Source organism: Manis pentadactyla, chromosome 18 (genome assembly GCF_030020395.1).
Source record: "Manis pentadactyla isolate mManPen7 chromosome 18, mManPen7.hap1, whole genome shotgun sequence".
Classification (NCBI taxonomy): domain Eukaryota; kingdom Metazoa; phylum Chordata; class Mammalia; order Pholidota; family Manidae; genus Manis; species Manis pentadactyla.
The window spans coordinates 28,347,404-28,374,135 of NC_080036.1; the positions used below are offsets into that span (position 1 = coordinate 28,347,404).

The 26,732-nt window shown below is 37.9% G+C and overlaps 1 protein-coding gene across 2 annotated transcripts in view; it reads right to left on the reverse strand.

Annotated features, from left to right (window-relative positions):
* Positions 1 to 2,083: 2,083 nt before the first annotated feature.
* Positions 2,084 to 26,732, reverse strand: part of SEC11A (SEC11 homolog A, signal peptidase complex subunit) — a 45,596-nt gene continuing 20,947 nt past the window's right edge. Inside the window, exons 2-6 of one of the 2 annotated variants that reach the window (XM_036931880.2) lie at positions 18,146 to 18,255; positions 13,709 to 13,858; positions 8,591 to 8,710; positions 2,820 to 2,877; positions 2,084 to 2,613 (exon numbers count right to left, since the gene is read on the reverse strand). In XM_036931880.2, the coding sequence (XP_036787775.1) occupies positions 2,563 to 2,613; positions 2,820 to 2,877; positions 8,591 to 8,710; positions 13,709 to 13,858; positions 18,146 to 18,255 (489 nt within the window). In that variant the 3' untranslated portion in view covers positions 2,084 to 2,562. Of the gene's footprint in view, positions 2,614 to 2,819; positions 2,878 to 7,990; positions 8,061 to 8,590; positions 8,711 to 13,708; positions 13,859 to 18,145; positions 18,256 to 26,732 lie in introns of those variants that run through there. The other variant, XM_036931881.2, reaches the window with a different exon arrangement.

Sequence of the window (26,732 nt, forward strand, 5' to 3'; positions counted from 1 at the left end):
ACTTCTTCAGAGTAAAAGCGGGATTGAAATTAATTAACAGGTAGAAATGATCTAAAATAGGCACAGACTGGCATGCTGCAGGACAATGGAGATACACAGTCATTCAAGCCACAGGAATCCACTGAATATGTATGTGGATTTGGGTGATGGAATGAGAATGGGATGGTAGGGGGTAAATGCAGGACTTGCAAGTGACTCAATATGGTGGGAAACCGAAAAGTCTAGGTGAATAGTCCTTCAAAGAAAATTGGAAGGGAAGCTTGGAGAAACTGCTGTGAGCTTAAGTTTAAAGATGGGACCATCCATGGAGTGCCCAGTGGGAGCAGAGAGACGGGGGACTAGGACTGAGGCCAGGCGTTTGGAAATAAGCTGTGGGGACTCAGAAGCTGGAGTAACGGGAGCGGATGCCCGGAGTCCCATTATCAAATCCTCATGTGAAGTGTTACCAGTTCTCGTTCTCTGCGACTCCCCTTCACTCACAACAGCCAAGCCTTCCCAACTTCCCACTTGCTGTGCCAAACGTCAAGGAGCTTATAATTCCATTAAAACATCAAATTAACCATCTCTGGCAATTCTTCTATTTTCACACAGCTTTTAATATACATTCTATTTGCTAATAAAACCTCCTAGTATTATGTTTTTGTACTAAATTAGACAATATAAAAACTTGGAACATAATACCTCTTTCCATAAATAATCTTTTTATTTTTGGCTAATAGAGTGATTCAAATATTTTTAAATTATATGATTACTTTTCAGAGAAATTTAGCTGCTGCTTCCAACTAGCGCACCCAGCAAAGGAGGAAAAACAATTTCACAGAACTGGTTGTGAAAATATGCTAGTGAGGAAAATATTAATGTCTTCTTCCCAGTAAGTGTGCGAAGAGGAGAAGTCTGGATGGCTGAAGATACAAGGACGAGCGTGTTGACACTCGGGCTGCGAGGGCCCCAGGGAGCCTGAGGATGCCAACCTTGGCCAGCAAAGCAAACTCCTCTCGCCCTGAGCAGTCCCAAGAAGGTCAGGACAGAGCAGAGCCAGGCACTGACTAGACTGAGCGGTTAACTAGAAGGGAAAAAAATGAGTAAGTAGCAATTTTCTGCCATTCCATAAACAGGGAGCTATTTCAGCATTCCCCTTGGCTCAGAAAATTCCAAGTACTATGTAAGCCTCAAAGAGGTTCAAAATGCACTTGTTAGCAGTGATTTGCCAACTTTCATACCCTACTGAGATCACTAAGAGCCCAGCTCCAAAGTCTGGAGGCTAGGGCCCAGTTGATGGACTTTGGGCGGCACTATTCCAGAGCGGGGGACTGCAGAAGGCCGTTCCTACTCTCACTGCATCAGCGTTACAGTGCGGACTCATTCCCATCTCAGCTGAACTAGTAGAAACCATTCACTTAGCCCAACACCAAATATTTGCTGACTCTGAGGTTTCACATTAATACCTGAAAAGAACAGAAAGAATTAAGAGTGTTTTGTGTTTGAAACACATTGGCTCATCCTACACTTTCTATTTCCATAACTGCCTCAATATTCAAAGGAAAAAAAAACATAAGTGGGCTCTGCATTCACTACTTTAAACCTTGCTTCCTTAAGTCTGCATTAGAGAAAAGCAAAGCCAGGCACCTATGAGAACAGGTTTAGACAAATTAGAGTTTAAAGAAAACCAGTGGCTTGCTTGCCATCGAGCACCTGCCTCGTGAGATGTTACGACACGCTGCCATCCCACAGAAGGGGCCCAGGATGTCTCAAGCTTGGAAAAGGTTATGAGTCTGTACAGCAAAATGAGATTTTCTGAACCTCTCAGCAACACTAGTGGGGTTCATCCACACCCGAGTCACGCCCTACTGAAGAATCAAGTTCACAACTAAGGGACTTCCTATGAATGTCAACGTTGATGGCTACTTCTGCTTCACAAAAACAAAAACAAAACAAACAAACAAACAGTTGTTTAGGACAACTTTCTTGGCTGAAGGACTGTTCACATCACAGCCTTTCTTTATGTCCCAAGGGGTGCTAAGAACCAGCACCGGGAGGCAGATTTCAGAAGCTTTCCCGACAAACACAAGTCAGGGATAAGGGGTTCAATATGCAAAGTCTTTTATTTAAAATTTTGAAAAGTTAAGACTGATGACCACCTCAGTATATGCCACTCCCCTTAGAAGGAGGAATGACAGTTTCAAGCTTGCGCAGAGCTCATTTTTGTTTACAGAACTCTGTAGGCACTTTAGAAGTGAAGCTTGGCTTCAAAATACAAACACTGGGGGCTTTGGCTCAATCTTTTAATATAAAAAAATCCACTGTTGTACAAAAATGTGAAAGTGTGACAATGACAACATATGAAATCCTGTGACTGAAAGTCCCCTTGAGTGCACGCCATAGTGCACATGCACACGTACGCCCACACGCACTCTGGTGTGGGAACATAAACTAATGCGAACCAGGGCCACCAAGAAGTGCCAACATGTGCGTTCTCCAGTCCACCAACCACACGCCAGGATCTACTCCACACGCTCAGTCACAGAAAGCACGGCATCTTCCAGGGCCAGCAAGGAGGGCTTCTTACTCACGATGGACCAGCACAAATAAACCCAGCAGGAAGAGAACAGCATACTAGAAAACAAGCACAGAGCCACAAGTCAGAGAAGCTTTCAAAAGTTTACAGATCCTCACTTAGTTAATAAACTGGCCTGTGTTACCACAATAAATTATTAAACTATCCAATCAGTCTTTCATCTTTTAACTGTAATCCATTTAATAATTTCTAAAATTAAACAAAAGATCACATTTTTGATGAAATACACAATAGAGGGTCTTACCTTAAATTTAGGATAGTCATTCATGAGGATTGTCACAATCCCAATATAAGGAACGAATCTAAGCAAACAAACAAAAAATTAATCAGCACATAACTTCTCAGTAGCTGTTATCACTTATTGAATATTCTCAGTATCTTCCCTAGAATACTAATTTTCAGCTCACAAAGTCCATTTGTATATTTCGTCCTATTAGATCCTTCCAACAGCCCATGTGATAGGGAAGTTAGGAACGTCACCCTTTCATAGATGAGGAAACAGATGCTCATGCCCCAGGTACGTGGCTTCTGTGCAGGAGGACAAGTAGCAGGTCTGAGGTCCTAGACCTCTAGTCGGTGACTCTAATGCTACCTGCTGACTCAGTGCGAGGGTCTGGTTTTGCCATCAGGGGGCTGTCAATCTAGCTGAGGAGACAGGTAAACACAGCCAGCACATTACAAGGTACTTCAAGTTGAGTGTAAGAGCTCTATCACAGTACTTCACATTTCACCACACTCTCATTTCTTAACCATTGGTAACCTGCCTTCGGCTCGCTTAATCCTGAACCTTTCATTACAACAGTTTAAGTCACCAAATGCAGCAGACCAGCCTCAGCCCTCAGCTTCCTTCACGTCTCTGCAGCATCTGGCTTTGACTACAAACCTGCCCCCGACACCCCCTTCTCCTTGGTTTCTGTAATGCGCCACAAATCTATTTTTCCATCTATCTCTCAGCTGCTGTCCTTTTTCATTCACTAGCTTTTCCCTTTTGCCCCTACAGCTTGTCCCCTCGAACTACGTTAAAAACCACCCATGAAATAACCTCACAGCACCTGATATATTTCCCTTGAAGTCTTCCTCACAGTTTAAATTACATGATTAGTTGTATGAGAAGCTATATAGCATCTGCCTCCCCTACTAGACTCTAAGTTCTATTAGGGCAAACTTGATGCCAGCCCTGCTCCCACTGTACTACCCTCAAGGCCAAACCTGACAGCTCGCACGTGGCAGGGATCCAGTGACACTGCCTGAGTGAGTCTGAATGTCCAGGTCTCTCCTTTTCTCTTTTCCTCAGGATCTCATTTTCTGCCCAGACTTTGTTCTCCCCTCAACACAAGACTCCTCATGATCACAAGAACTCAGGAGAGAACGAGGAAGTTGCTAGGGCACCACTGGCTTGGGAGGAAGCAGCAGTTAACACACACACAACTTCCTTCTTTTCCCTCCTCTGCCCTGCTGAGCTCCAGAGTGGGCGGGCAGCCCTGTCCTGGAGAAGGGGGGCTGGGACACAGTGGAGACTGTACTCTGCATACTTTCAACCAGCCCAGAGACCTTTATTCAGGGCGTATACAGCCTCTGCACCACACCGAAGGTGCACCAGCAAATTACTTCCCATGCTACACCTCCACCAGCAAAGCCTTACGCAAACTTGACTAATGGAAATTTTGTCTTTGCTGCACTTCACTTGCTTTTAAGAATTTCTCTTACTTTCCATCTCCTGGTTCTCATCCCTTCTGGTGGCGTCACCAAGACCCCTCTCTCTCCTTGTCCCCAAGCTCCCATTCTGTAAGTTGGTGTTTCATAAAACCCAGACCTCCTTTGCCAGAATCACTTGTATGACTTGTTTAAATGCAGAAGGCTGCATCTTCCACAGATTTACTGAGTGCATCTCTGGAAGGTGGGGCCCAAATGATAATCTGTGTGTTAAAGTACATGAAGCACAATTCTAGCAAGTGAACTGCATGGAACAGGCATGTGGTGACAAATAATATTCCCTCTTAGGGCCCATGCTTCAGTTTAAACCCCCTGTACCTTGAAAGGCTAAAAAGCAACAGTCACTACAGAACAGCATAGTTAAGCTCTAGGAGGGTGATAGAGGTTTCTCGTTTTAATACACGTATTTTTTCCTTTTTAATGCAATAACTCTGTTACTTCTTTTGTCTCATCTATAGTGCCTCCACTAAACCAACAGCTCTCAGTGCAGGTAAATCACCCAATTAAAAAATGTAAAGACAAATGCCTTATAGTAAAATGCAGACTGAAAGTCATACAAGCATCTGATTTTATTAAAAGTTATCAGGCTGATAATTCTGGACTGGAGACCAACAAGCAGCCACTCTCACGGGTTAAGACTTCCACAGTGGTGTCCACGCCGTTGCGTCTCTGCTCAAAGCCCCACAGCCTTTGGCCCCCAGGAGCCATACAGTCTGCTTATGAGTTACCCACAGAGATATTTTTTCCCCTAAAGTTGGTTCTTCCTCACCCATTAACAAGTGAAATGGTAGCAACTTGATCTTCAACAGTAATATAAACAAGATATAAGGCTGCCAGAATGTGACAGGCAGTCCAAAGCCAAACAAAAGACAACCATTTCTATCACCGTTTCCCTCCATGGACAGAGACGGCAGAGCTGTTAAATACACAGCGCCTCCATCAGGAGCCGTCTGCGATTCAGATCAGTCGCGCTTTTTCCCTACTCTGCTCAGATAAACTCTACTGAAGGAGGGTTGATAATAAGCAGAAGGTTTAAAATAAGTAAAACAAATGCCACCCACAAGGCCAACACCAATGCCAGCCTGTGCCAAGGTAACTGCTAGTAGGCAGAGTGTGGATGAATGCACGTCTCTGAGAGCTCACGGGATGACAGGTGCTGCTGAGGAACGGGCTTCAGGAGGGAGAACTAGCTGCTGACGTCCTGGGGGGAAATAATGTTGCCAGCTGTCTAAAGTAGTCTACATCTGGGACACCTGGATTCCAGTCACTGACTTAAAAATGACTGTTCCTGTCCCAGAATGATTTAACGATGAAGTACATTTGAACCGCCTCCAGTCGAGAGCTCCATTCCTCCTCTCCCTCCTCTCGCTGCACCTGGGCCCTGACCGGCCAGCCCCCCACCTCTTCCTCCCTCTGCTCTCTGCTCCTCTTCGTTTGTGTTTTTCAACTTTCTGAATTTAGAAACAGTCACCGTATTAAGTACTTAGTTGGTTCAGTATTAGTTTTATTTTCTAAAATTTTTATTATATGCTACAACATGAATGAAACTTGAAAACATTATGTTAGGTGAAAGAAGCCAGACATAAAAGACTATGTATTATAGGGTCTTTTTATATAAAATGTTCAGAACAGACAATCCAGAGAGACAGAAAGTAGGTTAGTGGGTGCCAGGGGCTCCAGGGAAACAGGCATGGGGGGTGCCTGCACAGGTGTATGGGGTTTTCCTTTTGGAATGTGGGAACATCCTGGAATGAGGAAGTGGCGGTGGTCACACAACTATATGAATAGAATCAAACTTGCTGAATTATGCATTTACAATTGTGGACTTCATATCCCAATATATGTGAATTATATCTCCATAAAAATTTTAAAAATTAGTTTTTATCTAGGGCCTTAGGCCTCAGTGTAAAATATTTTAGTGTGCAGCTACTGAAAAAAAATTTTTTTAATGCGTAAAAGACATGTACCACAGTCAAAGCCTAGGCTGCAGAAAAGCTCTAGCCTCAAGGTCTGGGTACAGCCTGACTTTTAAATATCAGTTTAGTATTTTATAAACAATTTCCATAAAGGAGGTGTTATGCCCCATTAAGTATCAAGGTAGGTGTTGGCATAATCAACAGAAAGTAAGTTTGTAAAGTTAAGATTCTATAATCCTGCTGTTCATGTTCCAAATGTTTACATTTCATGGAAAGTTACTTAATTCAGGGAGTGCCAGACTATTACTTTTTTTTTTTTTTTTTTTTAAAAGCCACAAAAAGGTCTATATTCAAGGTTGGGATTTTATAAATAACATTATATTTTGGGATTTTTCAAAGATTTTTCAAAAATTCTTCGGAAAGACAAGTTACTTGAGTGAAAGCCAGGCTCTCTTATCCTTTCATAGGATGCTACATCTTTTACCCAAACGGGCCAGAGTGGGCAGACAGCTGCACCAAATACCTTAGAATCAAGATCCAGACAAAGAGATACTGTGTTATCTGGTAGGAATATAAATGAAACAGTATGGCAAAATTTGTAAGAGCCTTAAAATAAGTATATGTTTCACCCAGTAATTCCACTTTTAATAATTTACTGTGAAGAAATGATTGGGCAGAGGCACTGAGATATATGTAACGAGAATGCTCATCATGACACTGTTCACATTTAAAAGGAAACAAAGTGTCCAACAATAGGACACAGACTGAATAAAAATACGGTCTATCCACACAGTGGAATAGCACACAATGTTGAAAATGATGATAATCCTTTGATGTGCAAAGATACTAATAACTTTAGGGGATGAAAAAAAAAGATTACAAACAGTGTGATCCTTCTTTCTCCCTCCCCCACCGCATGTGTTTATCTATACATACATCTATATACTAGTATCTGTATCTTTACATATAGGGGTGAAAAGAACATAAACCCGAAGTTAGGTTTGCAGGGGAGGGGAAGGACAGAAGTGACTACTTCTCCTGACTGTTACTTCCTTATGCTTCTACAGCAATCTGTACATTTACTATTAAAGGAAAAACAAAGAGATTCCCAGAGGCTGAAGAGTCTGACCACATCAGCAGCACCTTGGGAATGGAGAGGGATGGAGACTGACTTCTCAGGAACACTGGCGGCTTAATTTGGATTATAAAGCAAGGTTAGCTCCATCACAGAAAACCAAGTTCCCTTGAAATGGAGGCATGTACGAAACCCCAGTTCTGCAGAAAACAAAACACCCCAATGGTTGTTCGGTTCCGCTCCCTCTGGCCCCAGGCCGAGGATCTCTCACGCCGTCCCTGAGGCAGCTTTCCTTTAATGACTTGTCATTGCTGCTCCATGGGGACAGGGCTCCTCAGCGTGGCTGCCTGGACCCAGTGTCTGTTCTAGGTCAGAAGGAGCAGATGTTCTGACAGTGGTAGGAGAGCTGTGTGGCATCTAAATAGTGAGAACCAGCAGCTCCCCACTTCGTAAGCGTTATGCCAGTGGTTCTGGTATGACGGTTTAAGAGGGTGGGCCCCAGAGTCAGCCAGCCACTACTGACATCACCGTAAGCTCAGACAAGCAATCTAACTCATCTGTGTTTCCTCATCTATGGAATGGCAATATTAGGGTTGTTTGAGGTTAAAAGGAGGTAATACTTGCAAAGCACTGACAGTGAGTCTCTGACATATAGTAAGCCCTAATAAATGTGAGTTATTGTTAATACCATTAATAACATGAAGGTAGTAACAATCGGATACTTCCTCATACCAATAACTTACAATTCCTGTCCTCCACTGATCTGTTCTCCTGATAAAATCTGAAATAAACAGGCTTAATATAACTTTTAATTTCATTTAACCTCAATAATTTCAAGACTAGAAATAAAACAGTATGGAATCAGTTAACAGGATAAAATTAATTTAGATGAATACTTAAGTTGCTGACTCAATAAATACTTGAGAAATGTAAGTTTCATGAAGCAGGACTGAAACTGCTCTGGATCCCCACAGTCTGGCACAGTACAGACATCAGAGTACATGGAAGGTGCCCAGTACCATTTCTTGAATGAATTAAGTAAACAAATTAATTTTTGAAACTGTCACTCCAATTCATCATCTCATCACTAATATTCTATTCTTTCACTGTACCCCATCAATCCCCCACCCGGGAGAAGTATACCTTAAGTTTTAGATGCATTTTAAGAAGCACACTTTTTCAAAGGACACAGGTGATCTGGTAGAACCAGCACTGAACCATTATAGTGAACTGTACAGGATCAGACAATGTAACTGAGAGGGCCATGTTTCAAGTGACATGAAAAGCTCAGTAATGTCCCTCTGTACTCACCCTCTGGCTCTCCCCACGACATCTTTCTTCTCTAGCCAATGTTGTCCTTGTTTATAGAGGCCTCGGTCATCAACTGCATTATTATCTCCTTTGGTCAAAAACTTGACATGCCCATTTTGCCTTAAAAGAGTAAGGAAAGCCGAGCCATCAAATACCTTCATGCCATTTGAAAACATGAAATCCGTTCTTGTTCACCAAAATTTACTGTGGTATTTTACCATCATTATTAATGTCGACATATTTATTTATTCAGCTAAAAGGATGTCTGTAACTGTGTTGCTGATAATAGCAAAAAACTGAAAATAAGCTAAAAGTCTAACATTCAGGAGTTGAAATACTAGGCTGAGCATTAAGGATAATGCTACAGGACAACATTTAATGACATTGGAAGATCATAAATATTTTATTAAGTGAATAGAAGATTACAAAAATAGCAGGCACAGTACAATCTCACTTTTATATTAAAATAAACACAAACCACCAATTTTCTGGAAATAACAAAGAGCAAAGGAACACACTAAACTACCCCCACTGGAGGTAACTGCCAAAATGCAGACTCTGGGGGCTACGGAATGGCCCAGCTTATTTAACCAGTAAGTTGTAAGGAACAAACGAAGTTGGAGGAAGAATTTACAGATTAAATAAAAGAGACCATAAGGTCATATCAACCAATTGCAACCAAGAACCTTACTTGAATCTAGATTCAAACAAACTGTTTAAAAAAAGTTATGATACAACTGGGAATTTGAATAAATACTGGAAACTTAATCACACAAAGGAATGATTGTTCATATTTTTTTAGTCGTAACCATGGTAATTATAGTTATGTTTCTTAAAAGATCATTGATTACATTTTATATATGTTTGCTGAAGTATTCATATATGACATGACATGATATTTAGGATTTGATTCAAAATAACAATACAGGCAGGAGAATTGGAAGAGGTGGTAGTATAGTTGGGCAGAGTTGGCCATAGATGAGTGATTACTAGGACTGGGTGACAGTACATGGGAGTTACTATACTACTTTGTTGACTTCTGTGCATGTTAGAAATTCTCCATATTAAGAAAATGAAAGAACATAAAAAAGATATTAAACAAGATCTAAAATGACAGACCAAGGTGCAAACAGGGGCTATCTATGGCTTTCTTTAGCTTGCCTTTAGTTTTTTTCCTCCAACACACATACACTGCTTTTACATGTCAGGGTTTAAAGGAACAGCATTTTGCTTGATCAGAAAATTATTAGTTTAATTCTAAAGAACCATGAGGTTTCTGGAAATTTTCAAATTTAATTGAAAGCAAAGTACATTTTACAGTTCAATAAATACTATCTTAAAGTCAATTCAAGAGGGGCTGGGTTAACCACTGTAACTAGAAAAGAAGAAAATTAGCCTCAGACTCCTACTGATTGATAACACTCCAATTCTTAGCCAGACACTGGCTCACCAGACACTCAATCTGCACATGGAACTAAATTGGGAGGTGTTGCAAACACCAAAAGCAGTTAACTGCAAACAGTCACATTACAAATGAGATTCCAATTAGGAAAAATGCAAATATATACAGAGAAAAATAATGTGTAGCAGACAACTCAGTAAGTGAGAGAATGTCTGAAAAATCCTGGAGGTAACAAGAGGACAGGTGCCAAGAGGGGCCAGCTGCCAGAGTGGAAGTGAGGAGCAGGAGGAAGGACGATCAATCCAACCATGGCAATACTGGTTGCCTCACAGCAGCACATCACATAGGAGGAGAGAGAACTGGGAAAAAATGGGAAACTCCCCAGGGAAGGAAAGGAGAACAATGCTACAGGAGATACGGGTCTATTCCCAAAGACATGATCTGCCAACAAAACAAACACACACACTCAATTCCCCCCCTCTGGGATGTAATCAGGAGAGACCACTAGAGCTGTGTGAAAAAGCACAGGTCTCCTTCCTCCACTTAACAGTGTAACAACAGTTCTCTTGTGGCAACCTGCTCCTATGAAACCTGCTATTATGAACCCACCACAGCACTTCAAAACCCTGATGGACAACAGCCCATTGGTGTAAGCCTTCTCCCTTGGAGACTTCTCTCTTGTTAGCATGGAACCAAACATTTAATATCATCTACCTCCAAAGAGCTTAGAGCTCTCACAAATGTAATTCAATCATCATAATACAGCAATGTTAGGAGGGAGGAAACAACCACTTTATAAGTAGGAAAAAGACATACCCAGAAAAGCCAAATGGGTGCAAAATAATTTGCACACAAAAAGCAAAGCTAAGGACGAAGTTATCCCGAAGGCAAAATGTATCCTTCCAAACACTTGATCACATGCCAGTATTCAATCTCAACACATGTTCTATAAGCTGAGCTTACTAAATACAGAGTAGGCTATAAAATAAGATGAAGTAAGAGTTTATATGTGGGAAAATGTAAGTTTTAAGAATGACTAAGAAGCTAATATGAGGAGCTATCAAAAAAATTAAGGTAACTGACAACATTTAAAAGCAGTATCACCTTTTAAATTAAAAAACAAACTTCATTATCTCCTAGCTCTTTTGTAACTCATCTATTTTGGAAAAAAAACAGAAAAGAACAGGTAAGGGGAGAAAAGGACTCAAAGAGATTTTTCGCTGTCTGCCGAAGTGTGTGTCTCACAGGCCCCAGGCAAGAGCCAGGAATAATTCTTATTTTTTTTTACTTAATTAAAAATATAGTAACTATAATAAGTGCAGGAGGTGGATGAGTCTTTTTTAGAAACAGTGCCAACGACTTTTTCTCGATTTGCTATTGTGACCACATATTGGAAGTGTCAATGTTCCTGACGAGAGAATTTTGCCCGAGCTCAGCAGTGCATTAGAGGTAAGCCCTGGATAACATGTGCTCTTCCACTGGTCGGATAGTTCAGCACACAGTTAGTCTCACCTGGAGGGCAGGCAGGACTAGGCAAATGACTACACTGGGCACAAAGAACAGAGTCAAATTCAAGGACCTGTTACCATCTTATTAAGCAGTACTTGGCAAGTTGATTTTTTAGCTCAGGGATTCTTTGCATATGTGGTAATACCAGATATATTCTACCACATGTTCATGAGATAATCATGTTACAAAATAGTACTGACTAGATCCCAAGCATTGTATGGGGGAAATGTTTATAAAACAAAGAGAATTACCCCGAATTTAACACTATCTCTGGGTGATAGGATTACACTGTGATTTTGTTTTCTGTGCTTTCCAATTGTACACAGTATCATGTGCCACAATACACATGTAGTAAGATGTTCATAAGACAAATTCAATATATGAAAGAGAGCTTTATATGAGATTTACAAATTTACAAAGGCATTCATTACATAAGAAGCAGGTGCAGGAAGAAAGGGGGAATGAGACAAGAGAGAAATCAGCGGCACCATCCCACCTTTATTCTGAGAGCTCAGGGTTTTACCATAAAACAAGGGTAAGATGAGAGAAATGAATAATGCAAAAGCCAGCCTGAAAATGCTCAGAACACACTTATTACTACAGAACCTTAATCCATTTTGGTTGTCATTTGGTCCCATATTTAACAACTAAAAAATGTTATATTATTAAATCAAATGATTATGACAACCAGGTATTTTAGTCTTCTCAAAGGATAAAAGAAAATTGGAAACTTCGGAACATTAATAGGGTCTATTATCTAAACAGGACTGCAAGTTGAAGGCATCTCAAGAGCCTAAAATAAATCACAAAAAACCCCAAGTTCTAAGTATCATACAGCTCAAAACATTCACGTTAAAAATTGTTGTTAAAATTTAAGGAATTTGCAGTTAATATAGTATCTGTCAATGGACCTGCTCTGAAACAAAATGATCTGTTTTGAAATAAAAACCTCACTCAATTCCAAAGGGTTACACATAAAAAACGGACAACTCTACCAAAGCAGGCCCTGTGTGTAATTTGATTTTCTCTGATAAATTCAGGGGAATTGGTTCTGCTTTGTTCATAAAGGGCAGCGCTGAGAACAAAGAACACAAATCCACTTTGAGAATCTGGAAAACACTACTTGTATGGAATAAACCTTCAAAATTCCAAAATAAATTTCTGAAGAAATTTTATTCCTTTCTAGTCGATAACAGAATGTCACTTAAAAATAATAATCTTTCACAATATACACCGAGATCTGGAAAAAAAAGAGCAGTCAGATCTTTATTTCATCAATGAAGAAAGAACTCTCCTAAACTAGAATTTCTAAACAGGGATTTTCAAAAGACAACCACTGAGAGTTCCATCTTCCTGAAGTGGAGAAAATAAGCTACATTAGAGGGTAGTAAGAATACAGTAACGCTTCTGTAGGGCCTCCTCACACTCGAGAACACGAACCCCCCTCCACTTCATTCCCCGTGTCCTCCAGCGAGCCTCCTTCTCCCTTCTGTCTTTCCTTCCTTCCTTCCTGGAAGTTTCCCTTAACGAGAAGTACTAGGGGTTCGGAAAGGCGAGGATGAGGAGCACAGGCTCGGAACTCAGGCTCTCACAGCCCGTCTCCCCAGACCTCTGCACCGCGGAGAAGGACACCGAGACCCAGGGGGGCGACACTTTTTGCTCACGTCATGCCCCACTTCCACCCCCAGTGATTCTAACGGTTTTACGTATGTCCTTTCTGATTCTAAAATACAAATGTCTGTATTTAAAAGAATACCTCAGATTTTAGAAATTTTCTTTGGGACTTGAAAAGTTGGTAAATTTATTCTTATTTGAAATTAAGAGTTTGTTAGATTGCCTTAAGGATTTTTTTGAAAGGCTAGGGCTATCTCATCCATTATATCGTAAGTTCTATTTGGGATTAACCTTTATGTCATATTTTTAGGGGGTTATGAGCAGATCAGAGTTACTAGAAGGGAACCTTCCAATAGGAAGAGGAAGGGAGCCAAGAAAAACCTCCAGAAAAACCTTCAGAGAAATAAATTGAACTAATAAATAACTATTTAGTTTTCCAATGTTCACCAAACCTTCAGACATTCATAAAAATGATTGGGATAAGAACACAGGAGTTCCCCACCCTTTCTTAATCTTTAGGCTATTAAATTAAATACTGCAAACACTAAAACATAAAAATATTTTAAAACAGAGAAGCTATAGTTTGCACGTACTTTTCATGAATCTTCAAGACTCGGTGAACTATAGGAATCTCTCTTCCTTCTATCCGAAAAACAACAATTTCTCCCACTCGTATGGGATCTTCAACTCGATTTGTTAAAAAGAGAAGATCTCCTCTATGAAATGCAGGTTCCATGCTGCCACTGGGAGGAAAAGAATAATATGGTAACAAAAAGGACATTGGAGATCACATTTACTTCCAAAATTAGATACTCAACAAATAAAATTACTACTTGGAGTATACTCAATACCTTACTAAATACATCAACAGAAATGTGTACTGTTCTCCACTATGGTTTCCTCAGACTAATGAGTTATAGTAAAGATTTTAGTTATTAGCCTTCACTAACTAGTTCCACTTCAAGCATTATTTTCAAAGGAGCTTCAATCTTGAAAAGGGCAATGTTACTAATTCCTTAACCTTTTAAAATTTCAAATGACAAACAGAATATATAAAAGAATGAACTTTATAATCACTGCCCTTATTCTCACTTCATCTGAAGATGCTAGACATATTCAAATATTCAAATGAGAACCGGATCATCTTCTTGTGCCATTTATACAGATACAGACCAAGATGACCTTATGGTTTCAATCCATTATGAAGGAAAAACAGCACATCAAGTCAAAGACCAGCCAGCTGCAGAGATAATGCTTGTGTTATAAATTTATTTATTTTAAAAAGAGGAACAAGAAGGAAAACCAAGGACCAGAGCAGAGATTTTTGCCTAAGAATTTCATAAATAAAGAAAGGATTCATAAATGAAGATTTTCACAAATGAAGAAAGGATTCGGTTCTCTCCATTAGTGAGAACAAACTTCTAGAGTGTCTTCTCACCTCTCACCTATACCAAGTTCTTCAAAGGCCCTAGGATATTTTCACTAATTAATGAACATTCTCTTCTAGAAGACTGGTCCCTCTCTTAAGGGAATATGGAAGTGGTTCCAAAACTTTGCTACACATTAAAAGCACCTGGGGAACACAAAGAAAATCCCAATGCTCAGGTCGTATCTCAAACCATTTAAATCAATGTCTGGGGATGGGAGGCAGGCAATAGTATTTTCTAAATCCCAGGTAATTCCAATAAACAGCAAGAAATTGGGAATATGAATTTTCAGTATGTATTTATTCTTAAAACTTTTATTAAGGTTCCCCATGCAGCAATGAGTTCCCTTTTTCAGAAAGTGTTCAGACAGAAGACAGGACATCAGTTTAGTGAAATTATTATAAAAGGTATTCTAAACATGTAGTTTTCAAGTTTTTACTTTGATTTCTAAAAATCGGTGATATCCTTTGTTCAAGTAAAACCATGCTTGAAAATTATATAAATAAAATGGATAAAAGCTGAGTTGCTCTGGTTAAATGACTCATCTTTACTGACCACTTACTGTATACAAAGTGCTATTCTAATTTTTTTGGTAACGATCTTCAGAACAATTCTATGATGTAGGTATTATTACTATCCCAAATTTGCAGAAAAGGAGACTGAGGCTTAGAAAGGCTTAAGGTCATAAATAAAAAATGGTAAAGGTGAGATATGAACCAAAGGAGTTCAGTAGAATCCACTCTCACTGTGCTAAACTGACTGAGCCACTTTAGAATTTTAAGCAAGGAGTATCATAATCATATTTGCATTTAAGAAGCATCACTTAAGAAGCTGTGGAGTATATTAAAAATATTCAAATATTTATTGAATTAATGAGTAAACTGAAAAGATCAGAAGGTATGTCAGAAGGACCAGTTATATACTGGTGTGTATGTATGTACATATATATGTATTATACATGTACATACATACACAAGCACATACAAGTATAACCAAAGACTTGGCCACTATTAAAAGTGTTTTTAAAATCATGGACATGGAGAATGATAAGGGGAGAAAAACAGAGAAAAGGATGCATATACAGAAACAATATACATGAAAAGAGACTAAAATGTTAATTGTGATTATATCCCAGAACTATGGGTGACTTAGTTTCACTTGCAGTTGTGTGTGTTCTCAACATTTCATGTATTGAAAATATATAAACTTTTTTCTGATTATAAAAGCATTTTTTTAAAGGTCACTACAACAGCCCAGGCAGGAACTGAGAGGGCTTGAAATAGAACAGCAGCAAGGAGGACAACTCTAAAGAGGTAGATTGGAGAGAGGAAAAATAACAAATTTGATGGCCCACTGGATATGACAGAAGTGGGGACTCAAGAATGACTCAGGTTTTTAACATTGGCAATTAAGCAAATGGCAGCGACAGTCACAGAAACAGGAGGGGAAGAACAGGTTTGTGGGAAAAGGAGATGAATCTCATTTTCATTATGTGTAGTTTCAAGTGCCTATCCCACATTCAGACAGAGACATCCAGTGTGGGGTGAGAACAAGAGTTGAGGCTTCAGGGAAGAAAGCTGGATAAGAAATAAAACATATAAGAGTTCATATGGAAACGGCAATTAAGTACTGACAGAAGAGTATAGTGAGAGGACCTTAAAGAAGTAGACCAGGGGGACACCTTTTAAACATTAGATAATTAGTAAACTTTTTACTATTATCTGATTAAATTATATTTTCAATTTAATGCACTTATCATGATAATTTTATAAGCTATATATAAATCATTTAAATATTTTAAAACTGACTTCGGCTCTACAAAAAGTAAAAAAAAAATACTGTGAATGTTCTCTGAAACCCAGTTAGTAAAATAAATAATGAGAGTATTTGTTTTTACCCCCAAAGGCTTCACAAGTCTGAAAAGTGGATTCTCAGTTAGCCGGAGTCCTCTGAGGCATATGTGGTTCCAGGTAAAAACATTCCTTCAAGTAAGATGAACCCTCAGTCAGGTCAAATCTACCTGGGCCACCAAAGCACGTAAATTACCTTTCTCTAATGGCCACTCCTTCCATTCTTGACCAGATTCTCCTCTAATGAGACCTGGTCTCTTTTGATTTCTTTATTCCACAATGGCAATCAGGAAAGTTCAGTATATAAATAACCTAGCTACCAAATAATTTATCCAAGCAACACTTTTAAGTCCTAACTGGTATTACAAATTTTCCAACTATTACAAAAATGGACTATTTTCAGGACCACCAATGTATTGAGAGGTCCTTCATCTAATCTCCTATTTACTACAACATCCCCAGTTTAAAGGTCATTCGATTGTCCTTAAAACATCTCCACTGAAGGGAACTCAATCTGAAACATTCCTAGAAGCAATCTCCACACCAGCCTCCCTGGGCCCGCTCTTGACACTTTCCCCCACAGTGCCAATCGGTGTGGTTTCTCCTTCTGTCACTGTTTGAACACTTCACAAATTGAAGCTCTCAGCTGAATTCAAAGACTAGGAACTTAGGGCCACATAATTTTAGAATTGAAAGGGTCTTCTGACATCATCCAGGTCTAACTTTCATTTTATAGATGAGAAAACTATGGTTCAGTGAAAAAGTGATTTGCCCAAGGTTGGAGTTAGACAGTGAAAGAGCTTTATACTCCCAGACCAGTACATTACATGCTTTTCCAACTAATAAAATGCCCTACATCTCTTTGGACCTCTAAAATTACAGTTGCATTTGATTATTAATAAAGACTCAAAGCTAAAGGTACAAGTAAAACACTGGAGACCCAGTGCCCCCAGCCACGTGCTTCCGCAAGTACACCCCAGCATGACAACGAGGGACTTGAATCCATGGTCTGAGTAATGTACTATTAACTAGACTCTAGATAATGGTAATGTTTTATTTTATATTTAACTCCAGAAAAGACTTGAGATACCTTACATAACTAGCCCCAAATAACACAGAACTATGATGATCCAATTAAATAATCAAGTGGTAATTCTCCAAAAATGAGTTACTAAATTAGGTTTTAAATCACTATGAGTACAAGGAAAGGATGTACGGTGGACAAAAAATTCAGTACTGTTTGTCACTTTAAGAAATAGCATTAATATCTTCAAAATTCCTGAAATCTATTTAGAAGTGATATTTAAAGGTCAGCAGGAAACAGAAATAATTAGTGATGCTTCTGTACTGACACTGAGAACACGCTGCAGAAAAACTCTTAATTCCTGGAGATGATATATATTCTAGTAAACTAAGAACTAAGTACCAGTCCTGATGTATCAAAGTAAAGAGTGTTAAGAAGACAGAAGACTTTCAGGCAAGTACACTGAAACACTTGCCTAAGAGAGGTGCCAAAAATAAAGCTCACATAGTAAATGTGCTACAAAAAAGGTCATAAACCCTTTGGGGTCTGAATGGAAACTGTCTAACAAAACTGAGAATTTCTCCCAACTGAGAAATAGTAACTAATTTTCTTCCAGGCCCTCTTCTGGGAAAGAGTAGTTTCAAAGGAATAATAAAAGTTATTCAGTATCTCAATCTTTCTCTCAAATAATGTCATGTGATTACATGCCTTGAAAAGAAAAAATGTTACCTGAGCACCACTACAATAGGACTTTCACTTCCAGTTATGACCATTAACCCCTTCCAGATCATTAGCGCCGAGGAGACAATCATTCCAAAATTTAGGACTTGATAATAGAGCTGTAAGAACAAAAGAGAAGAGATCAGATCCAAGATTATCCTCACCCAGGAAAGCAACTGAGAAGAGTTAATCAGTTTAATAAGTTTAAGTGCTACTATGAGGGCAGCTGAAACTCTGAGCCATTCTTTAAAATACTGTAATGATGACACCATCAGCACCCCCAATCAGTGCTCCTTCTCTCACTAAAGCACCCTGGTCCATCTGGTTTGCTAAAACGTGTTCCTTTTTTTATATAACAGAACTGTTCACATAAGTTTTTCATGTGGACTTCACAACTATTCACCTTAAATTGGATTACATCCATGATAAATACCAGCAAAGAGTAATATAACTCTGCTTCTGAACTCTCTAGTACTTTCTCCTCTACAGTCTACCCCGTGATAATCATGGGCTATTCAATATAGCATTTAACTCCATTCCTCATTTTACAGTTGAGCAAACTTAGTCTCAGAGAGAGGAAACGACTTAACTTAATAACAGCTGGTCAGTCACATAAGACTTGAAGGCCAACCTTCAGTCTTACTAAATTTCCGCTACCCAACAAATTGTAAAATGCTATGTGGCAGATATAATACTAGAAAGGCATTTCAAGCGAGCTAATTGTGTTGGATTAAGGGTGGATAACGGTCAAAGTAGAGGATGACTGGACACTATGGCAAACAGTTCAATGAATGAAAAGATGGTGCTGGGAGTATTGGGAGAAATCTGAAAAAGAAATAGTAAACTCACATTATGCAGAACCTTCAATGTACGGCCAAGGATGCAGACCTTTAAAGACACTCATAAAATACTTTAAGGTTAAAAAAAAAAAACTTTCAAAAATTTGCACAAAATAAGTTATTTTGTTATTTTAAAAAATATATGTGCATGTGTAAAGTCTAAAAAACAACTGTTCTAGCTTTCAAAAATCCAATGTCATGAAAATAAAGGCGGGAGGTTGTTCTAGATTAAAAAGGACTAAAGAGACATAACGACCAAATGTAATACATAAACTATGATTGGATCTTGGTTCAAAAGAACAAAATGCATATAAGGAAAAAACCCAATTATAAAAGACATTTTGGGGTCAATTGGGGAGCTCAAATATGACTTAAATGATACTTAAATGACTTAATATTAATGTTAATTTTCTTGGATGTGATAATGATTTTGTGGTTATGCAGTATACTGTCTTTATTCTTAGGAGATGCTTGCTAGTAGCAATTAATTAGTGATGGTAGTGGTTATGGGTGAACTGTCATATTTTCGACTCGATTCAAATGATTCAGAAAAAATTCACATATATGCACACACAGGTAAGTACACAGGGAGCAAATATGGCAAAATGTTAACAACTGTATCTATATGATAGTTTACAAGTGTTCATTGTGCTAGTCTTTCAATTTTCCTTTTTTTCTAACTTTACTGAATTGTAACTGACAAAATCATAAGGTATTTGAAGTGTACAACATGGTGATTTAGTATATGTGTACCTTGTGAAAGGATCCCCCATAGAGTTAATTAATACATCCATCATCTCATGTATTTACCTTTTTTTTGAGGAGGCGGCGGATATGATTTTTCTCAATTTTTCTTAAAGTATAGGAAAAATTGGAAGAATATAAACAAAATATGTCAGTGGCCACATCCAGGGCTATAATACAAGGCAATTTTTTTCTATTTTGTTTATCCGTATTTTCTACTTTTTTCTTTTTAAATTCATTTTCATTTCTATCAGAATATGATATACACAGAGAGCCAAGAGATATATAATTTTAAAAAAAAGCAATAACTTAGCCATGGCAGGCCACCCCCAGCAATCATTTTCATCTCTTGTAGCTATTTCTTCTGGTATTTACCCTCACGCTTCTAAAAACTGATTCTCTTGTTCTCAAAAATCTGGATCAATAAAATTACCCATTACAATGAGGATTTTAGCTCTTTCACACCACTTTCTATTTTTTTTCCCCATGAAATCAACCTGCTTCTCCTGCATACTTAAATTAAAAAGTTTCAAGTTGCATATGCTTATAAATGCACAGTTTATCTCTGGAAGGTTACACAAGAAACCGGGGACAGTAGCTGCTTCTGGGAAGAGAAACTAGAAATCACGGTGGAAGGAAAATACTTTCCAATATATATATGCTTCATATTTTTTAAGTTTTTCTAGGAGCAAGGATAACTTATTCAAAAATAAGTTGTTTAGATTTTTCTTAAGTCTGTGTTAATGGCCATAACATTCTCTTCTGGCATTCCAATGAAGTATGACATAACTGTCATTATAATTAATGTCATCCACAAAGGAAGAAAAGGAAATGTGGACATTTTCTAATAGACACTTAGAAGTATATGCTGTTCTTTGAGCAATGGTGTGATCTGAGACCTAGTCTGACGCTCTCACTTGTAAGTGTGGAAACGAAGGCACAGACAAGCCAAGTAATAATGTATAGCCATTGGCAGGCAGAGCGCCAACAAAACTCAGGTCCCCTAAATTCCACCTCTTCAAAATAGCAGCTTGTTAAAGGTTAAAAAAATACAGTCTTTTTATTCAGAAGTCAGAACTGAGGAGGTGAAGTAGAAGAAGCCAGAAGTAGGAAAACTACCTTGTAAAAACTAATTATAGTCAACAAATGGATAAGCAGTCAAGAATTCAGCTAAAGGCTTTATTTTCCAAGCTTTCCATTCTAAAAAAAAAAATCACCAACTACTGATTGGGACAATAGCTTCTGGACCCCAATCTAGAACCTCTGAGGGAGAGGCTGTGGGATTCCATAAAAAACACAAAATATAGTTCCATGATCCCTTACTGAAAACCCACGGGGATCAGATACATTTATAATTCAGAACTGGCCAGATTTTGAAAAAAGTAATACCTGCATGTACCATATGTCACACAGCAGCACCCACAGCAGGCAGGGCCTGTGACAGTATCTCATAACCAAGCACATTGGTATTTCTGCAGCAAACACAGAAAACACACACTGAAGTAAGGAAAAACTCACAATAGGCAAATGCCAATCAGTTCAAGTCTGTTTTGTTGAGGAAGATATTTCCATTTTCAGACAGGCACAGATGTAGCTTGTCCGAATACATGTGGGATATCTAGTAAGATAACTGTTCTTTAGAAGAAATATGAAAGCCAAAAACATTATGATTCCTATGTCCCTACAAGGTCACTCGCCTGCCCATAATTACCCTCCCCTTTTTCTTCAGACCTGTAATACTACCTTTCACTACAGAGTCATTACTGTGAAATTTCTCTCACCAAGATCATCCTCACCACTTATTAAAGCAAAAGGCTAAAGCCCCTCACCATGGTTGGCTGGTATGTTCCTTATAACGTGTCAGTGTGAGCCAGCACCTAGAGAGAAGCACACTATTTGGTAAAACAAGTATCCTTTCTGAGCAGAAGTTTGAAAAATGGCATGTTATTCTCCCCTCTATTTCCTTTACTCAAAAGACAAACTATAGCCACCCCAGCCCCTGCTTTCTTTACCACCACAGCTGAATGCTTAGGCATGTGCATGATCAGAAAAAGTGTTGTCTCTTTCTGGCACTGACAGAAATAAGGTGGCAGCGATTTAACTTTCTCATTGGCCACATCAAGCTACTAGTAAGACATTGTGACGTGTGTAGAACAACCACCACAGGATTGAACAGCACTATTATTTTTTTCTAAAAAGTGCCTGGAACGATATGTTCCTCAATGCCCAAGATGAAGCTAGAAAAGCATTTTATTAAAACCAATCAAAGCTCTATGTAATATCTCTTGGTAGGTATGGTATGGGGGTTTGTGTGTGCTATTTTCCTTTTCTACTTTTAAGAAGTAATGTGTGGAACCCGCTCCCAAAAGTTCTGTGAGTAGAATAATCTGCATGACAATTTAAAATACATTGTAAGTAACATATCACGAGAATTTAAGAAAACCTAGAGCAGAATATTCAGCAAGATAAAAGCTGATCATAATTTTAAATACTATAGTTTATTTTCAACAGGCCATAATCTGGAAGTTATATACTAAGCACTTATCTACTGTAGTTATCAAAATACACCAGTATATTTCCTATTCATGTAAGAGATATTTGAAGTCCATTATGCAGAATATTTTCATAAAAGTCAGACTTCCAGTCATCTCAAGTAAAGAAAGAAATGACCACGGAAGCAAAAATATGACTCAAAGCTACAAAATAGCAGTTGGCCTAAGTCCTAAATTCCACTTATCTTAACACCTCAAAGCAGAGACTCATTAATCCATAACTACAATTCTCTGCTTTCTAACTCACAGAAGCAGAAGTGATTAGAAGCTAGAGTATTAGGGGCAGATACAATGATAGCAGCTAGAAGTAAAATCGATGGCGTTGGAAAAATTGAAGTATGTCCAGAATGAACAGTTATTATGGCTCAATGAAGACACTGATGATAGTCCCAGTGAAGAGCCCAAATGAAAATAACAACAATAAAAAACCTGAATCGTCTAAACAGGCATAATATCAATAAAGTAAGAGAAGTTTCATTTTTAAAAATCTGTCAAATCTTTTTAAAATCTGACAAAATGAAAACATGTCTATACATACATATACAGCAGCTTTATTCATAATAGCCCCAAATTTGAGAAAACCCAAATGTCCATCAACAGATGAATAAATTACACTATTTCCATATAATGGAATACTACTCAGGAATAGAAAAGAATGAACTCCTGACATACACAACATACATAAATCTCAAAAATATGTTGCTTGGGCCAAGCTGGAGTAACAGGGACCAAATTCATCTTCCTGCCTAGAATAACTAAAACACTGGCCAAAATATATGAAACAAAGGTTTCTAGGCACTGGACATGTGACTGTGTCCAGGTAGCAGAGGACTGTGATTAGTTAGAAAGGAGAAACAAGGTGGGCCGTATGACTGCCCCAACTTACAGACTGAAGAGTTTCCAGACCACAAGGCAACAGGGAAATGCAGACAGAGCCTGGAAGTCTCCTTGACTTGAGGATAAAGAACTGGAGTCTGGGGAGACAAAGGCAGCTAGAGAATTGCAGAGCAGCAGAAATGAGATTTCCACAAAGATCTTCAGCTGAGGAATGAACAGAGATGATCAGCACATGCATATGAGGGAATCACCAAGAATGGACGAAGAGCCATCTGAAAGGAGTAGATGGAATAATTCTCAAAGCTCATATGGGGCAGGAGTAGTTTGTTCCACCAGCTATGGGAACATAACACATGGGCTTTGGATAGAGTACTCAGAAAGGTATTGTTCAATTGTGGTGCAAAATTAGCCTGAAACTAAAGGCTGCTCTGGACCCACCTTTAAAAAAGTCTTGAAAGGATTAAACTGTTTCCAAGTAATTTGATTTATTCCAGAATAAAGATGAAGAATACTAAGGCACATACAAAAATATCTAGCACCCAAAAAAGTAAAATTCAGTCTGGCAACCAATAAAAAAATTACTATTCAAAGAGGCAAAAATAAAAAAACCCCTAAAACCTACAATGAGGAGAAAAATCAGTAAATAGAAACAAACCCAGAAATGAAAGCGATGATAGGATTAGTACACAAGGACATTAAAACTGTACATTCAAGGAGGTGGAGCAAAGATCGAACACATTAAATAGATGCTTGGATGACAAAAAATACATCCATGGCCTAAATGAAACCTCTAGAGATGAAAAGTAAAATGACTGAAATGAAAACCACACAGGACGGAGTAATAGCAGATCAGCCACCATGAAGAAAAGTTTAGTGAGTCGGAAGTCACAGTAGTAAAAACTATCTCAATGAAAAAGAAAAGGAAAAAAAGACTGAAAGAAAGTGGAGTATCAGCGAGCTGAGGAATAACAAAGCAGTTTAACATGTGAAATTGGATTCATCAGGCAGAAAGGGAGGACAGAAAAAAAACTGAATAGTGGTAAAAATTTTTCCAAATTTGATTAAAACTGTAAACCCATATATCCAAGAAGCTTATTAGCAAAACCCAAGCAGAAGAAACTTGAAAAATAACAAAATACAACATAATCACTAAACTGCTTAAAGCCAACAATAAAGAGAAAATTACAAAAGCAACCAGATTTTTAAAAAGACCTTATATAAAGAGGAAGGCAGAGTCCAACAGACTTCTCTCTGAAAACAACAGAAGGCAGAAGACACTGGAGCAACATCTTGAAAATATTAAAAGAAAACTGCCAACCTAAAATTCCAGACCCTAAGAAGTTTCCTTCAAAAATGAAGACAAATAAAACCTTTCCAAACACACAAACTAAAACAATCACCAACAGACCTATTCTACAACAACAAAATCTTTAAAAAGTTATCCAGGCAAAGGAAAATATCAAATAAAATCTGGATCTACACAGAGGAATGTAGAACATTGGGAATAGTATGTTGGTAAATATAAAATACATTTTTCTTACTTAAAAGCCTTTGAAAAGATAATTGACTACTTAAAGCAAAAACAACAAGGTATTGGGATAACGTGTGTAGAAGTGAAATATGCAATAAAAGCACAAATCCCAGAGGAAGGTAAATGGCAGTACCTTAGTGTAATGTTCTCATACATGAAGTCGTATAACATAACTGGAAGACAGGCCGAGATAAGCTAAAAACGCATATGAGGAGCCTTAAGGCAAACTAAATCACAAGGTATATCTAACAAGCTACCAGAGAAGTAAAATGGAAATAAACAAACAAAAACCACCCAACTAATCCAAAAAGAAGAAATGAAGAACAAAAAACAAATGGGAGAAAAAAGAACAAAGATGGTGGATTTAAACACAACACATGAAATGTAAATGACCTAAATGCTACACTTAAAAGGTAAATACTGTCGAATTAGATTTTTTTTAAAAGCCCAAGTCACCTATAAAAAAATTGAACTTTAAATACAGACACAAATTTTGTGAAAGTAAAAAGATAGAAGAACACATCATACTAACTTTAATCAAAAGAAAACTGAAGATATGAAAGATGGATGGATGAATTGAGTGGTTAAATTAATATCACACAAAGTAGTTTCAAAACAAATATTCCTAGGGATAATGAAGGTCATTTCATAATGATAAAGAGGTGAGTTCATTATGAGGGCATAATCCTAAACACTTATGCAACTAACAACTTAGCTTCAAAATATAAGAAGCAAATACAGACAGAATTTCCAAGAGAAAGACAAATCCACAGTTACAATTAGAAATTTCAAAAGCCCTCTCTCCTAATAATTGATAAGGCAAGACAGAAAATAAGGATAGAGAAGAACTGGACCCCACCAATCAGGCTGATCTAACTGCTATTTATAGCCTGTTCTGCCCAATAGCAGCTGGGATACATGCCTCCTAAGTACACATGGAACATTTTCCAAGATAGACCATACTTAAGAACCACAAAACATGTCGAACAAAAAAGAATTTAAATTATGCAAAGTGTATTCTCCAATCACAGTGGAATGAAAACAGAAATCAGTAACAGAGAGATACCTGAAAAATCCTCCAAATATTTAGAAATCAAATGATTACTTCTAAATGACCCATGGTAAAAGAAGAAATCAAAAGAGAAATTAGAAAAAGTATCTGGAACTGAATAAAAACAAAATTATGACATATCAAAATGTGTGGGATGCATCTAAAGTATTGTGTAGAGGGAACTTTATAACAGAGTAATGGCTTGTATTAAGTAAAAAAAAGGAAAGGTCTCAAATTCTACATTGTGTTTTTGTTTACACTCTGTTCAAAATATTTTGTAATTTTCCTTGTGATTCTTCTTTGACCCATGGGTTACTTAGAAATACATTGTTTAATTTCCAAATATTTGTGGACTTCCCAAATTAAGCTTCTACCTTCAAACATTAGGAAAAGCAAATGAAATCCAACATAACCCATGAAAAGAAAATACTAAAAATGAGGAGGAAATAAATGAAACAAGAGGAAAGTATAGAAAATCAAAACAAAAGTTGTTTCTTTGAGAAGATCAATTAGACTAATCAGGAAAAAGGAAAAAGAGAACATATGAATAACTAATATTAGGAAGGAATGAGAGGTGACACAACTAGAGTAATACATATTAATTTGTATTAATACACAAATACTAAAAGGATAAGTATTATGAAAGCTTTATACCAGTATTACCAATTTCTAGAAAGACACAAGCTACGAACACTCCCTGAAGAAGAAAAAGAACATGAAAAGACCTGTATTTATTAAAGAAGTTGAATTTATGGTTTAAAAACCTTCCCACAAAGAAAAACTGCAGGTTCACATGGCATTAACTGGTGAATTTCACCAAGTGCTTAATGAAAACCTCGGTAACAAGTCTATGCAAACACTTCCAGAAAGCTGCAGCAAATGGAATACTTCCCAACTCATTCCATGAGGCCAGCATTACTGATACCCACACCAAAGATGTTACAAGAAAACTACAGAACAAAATCATAGATATAGATACAAAAATTATTTGTAACATTTTAGCATTTCAGGTACAACAATATACACATTATGACTAAGCAGG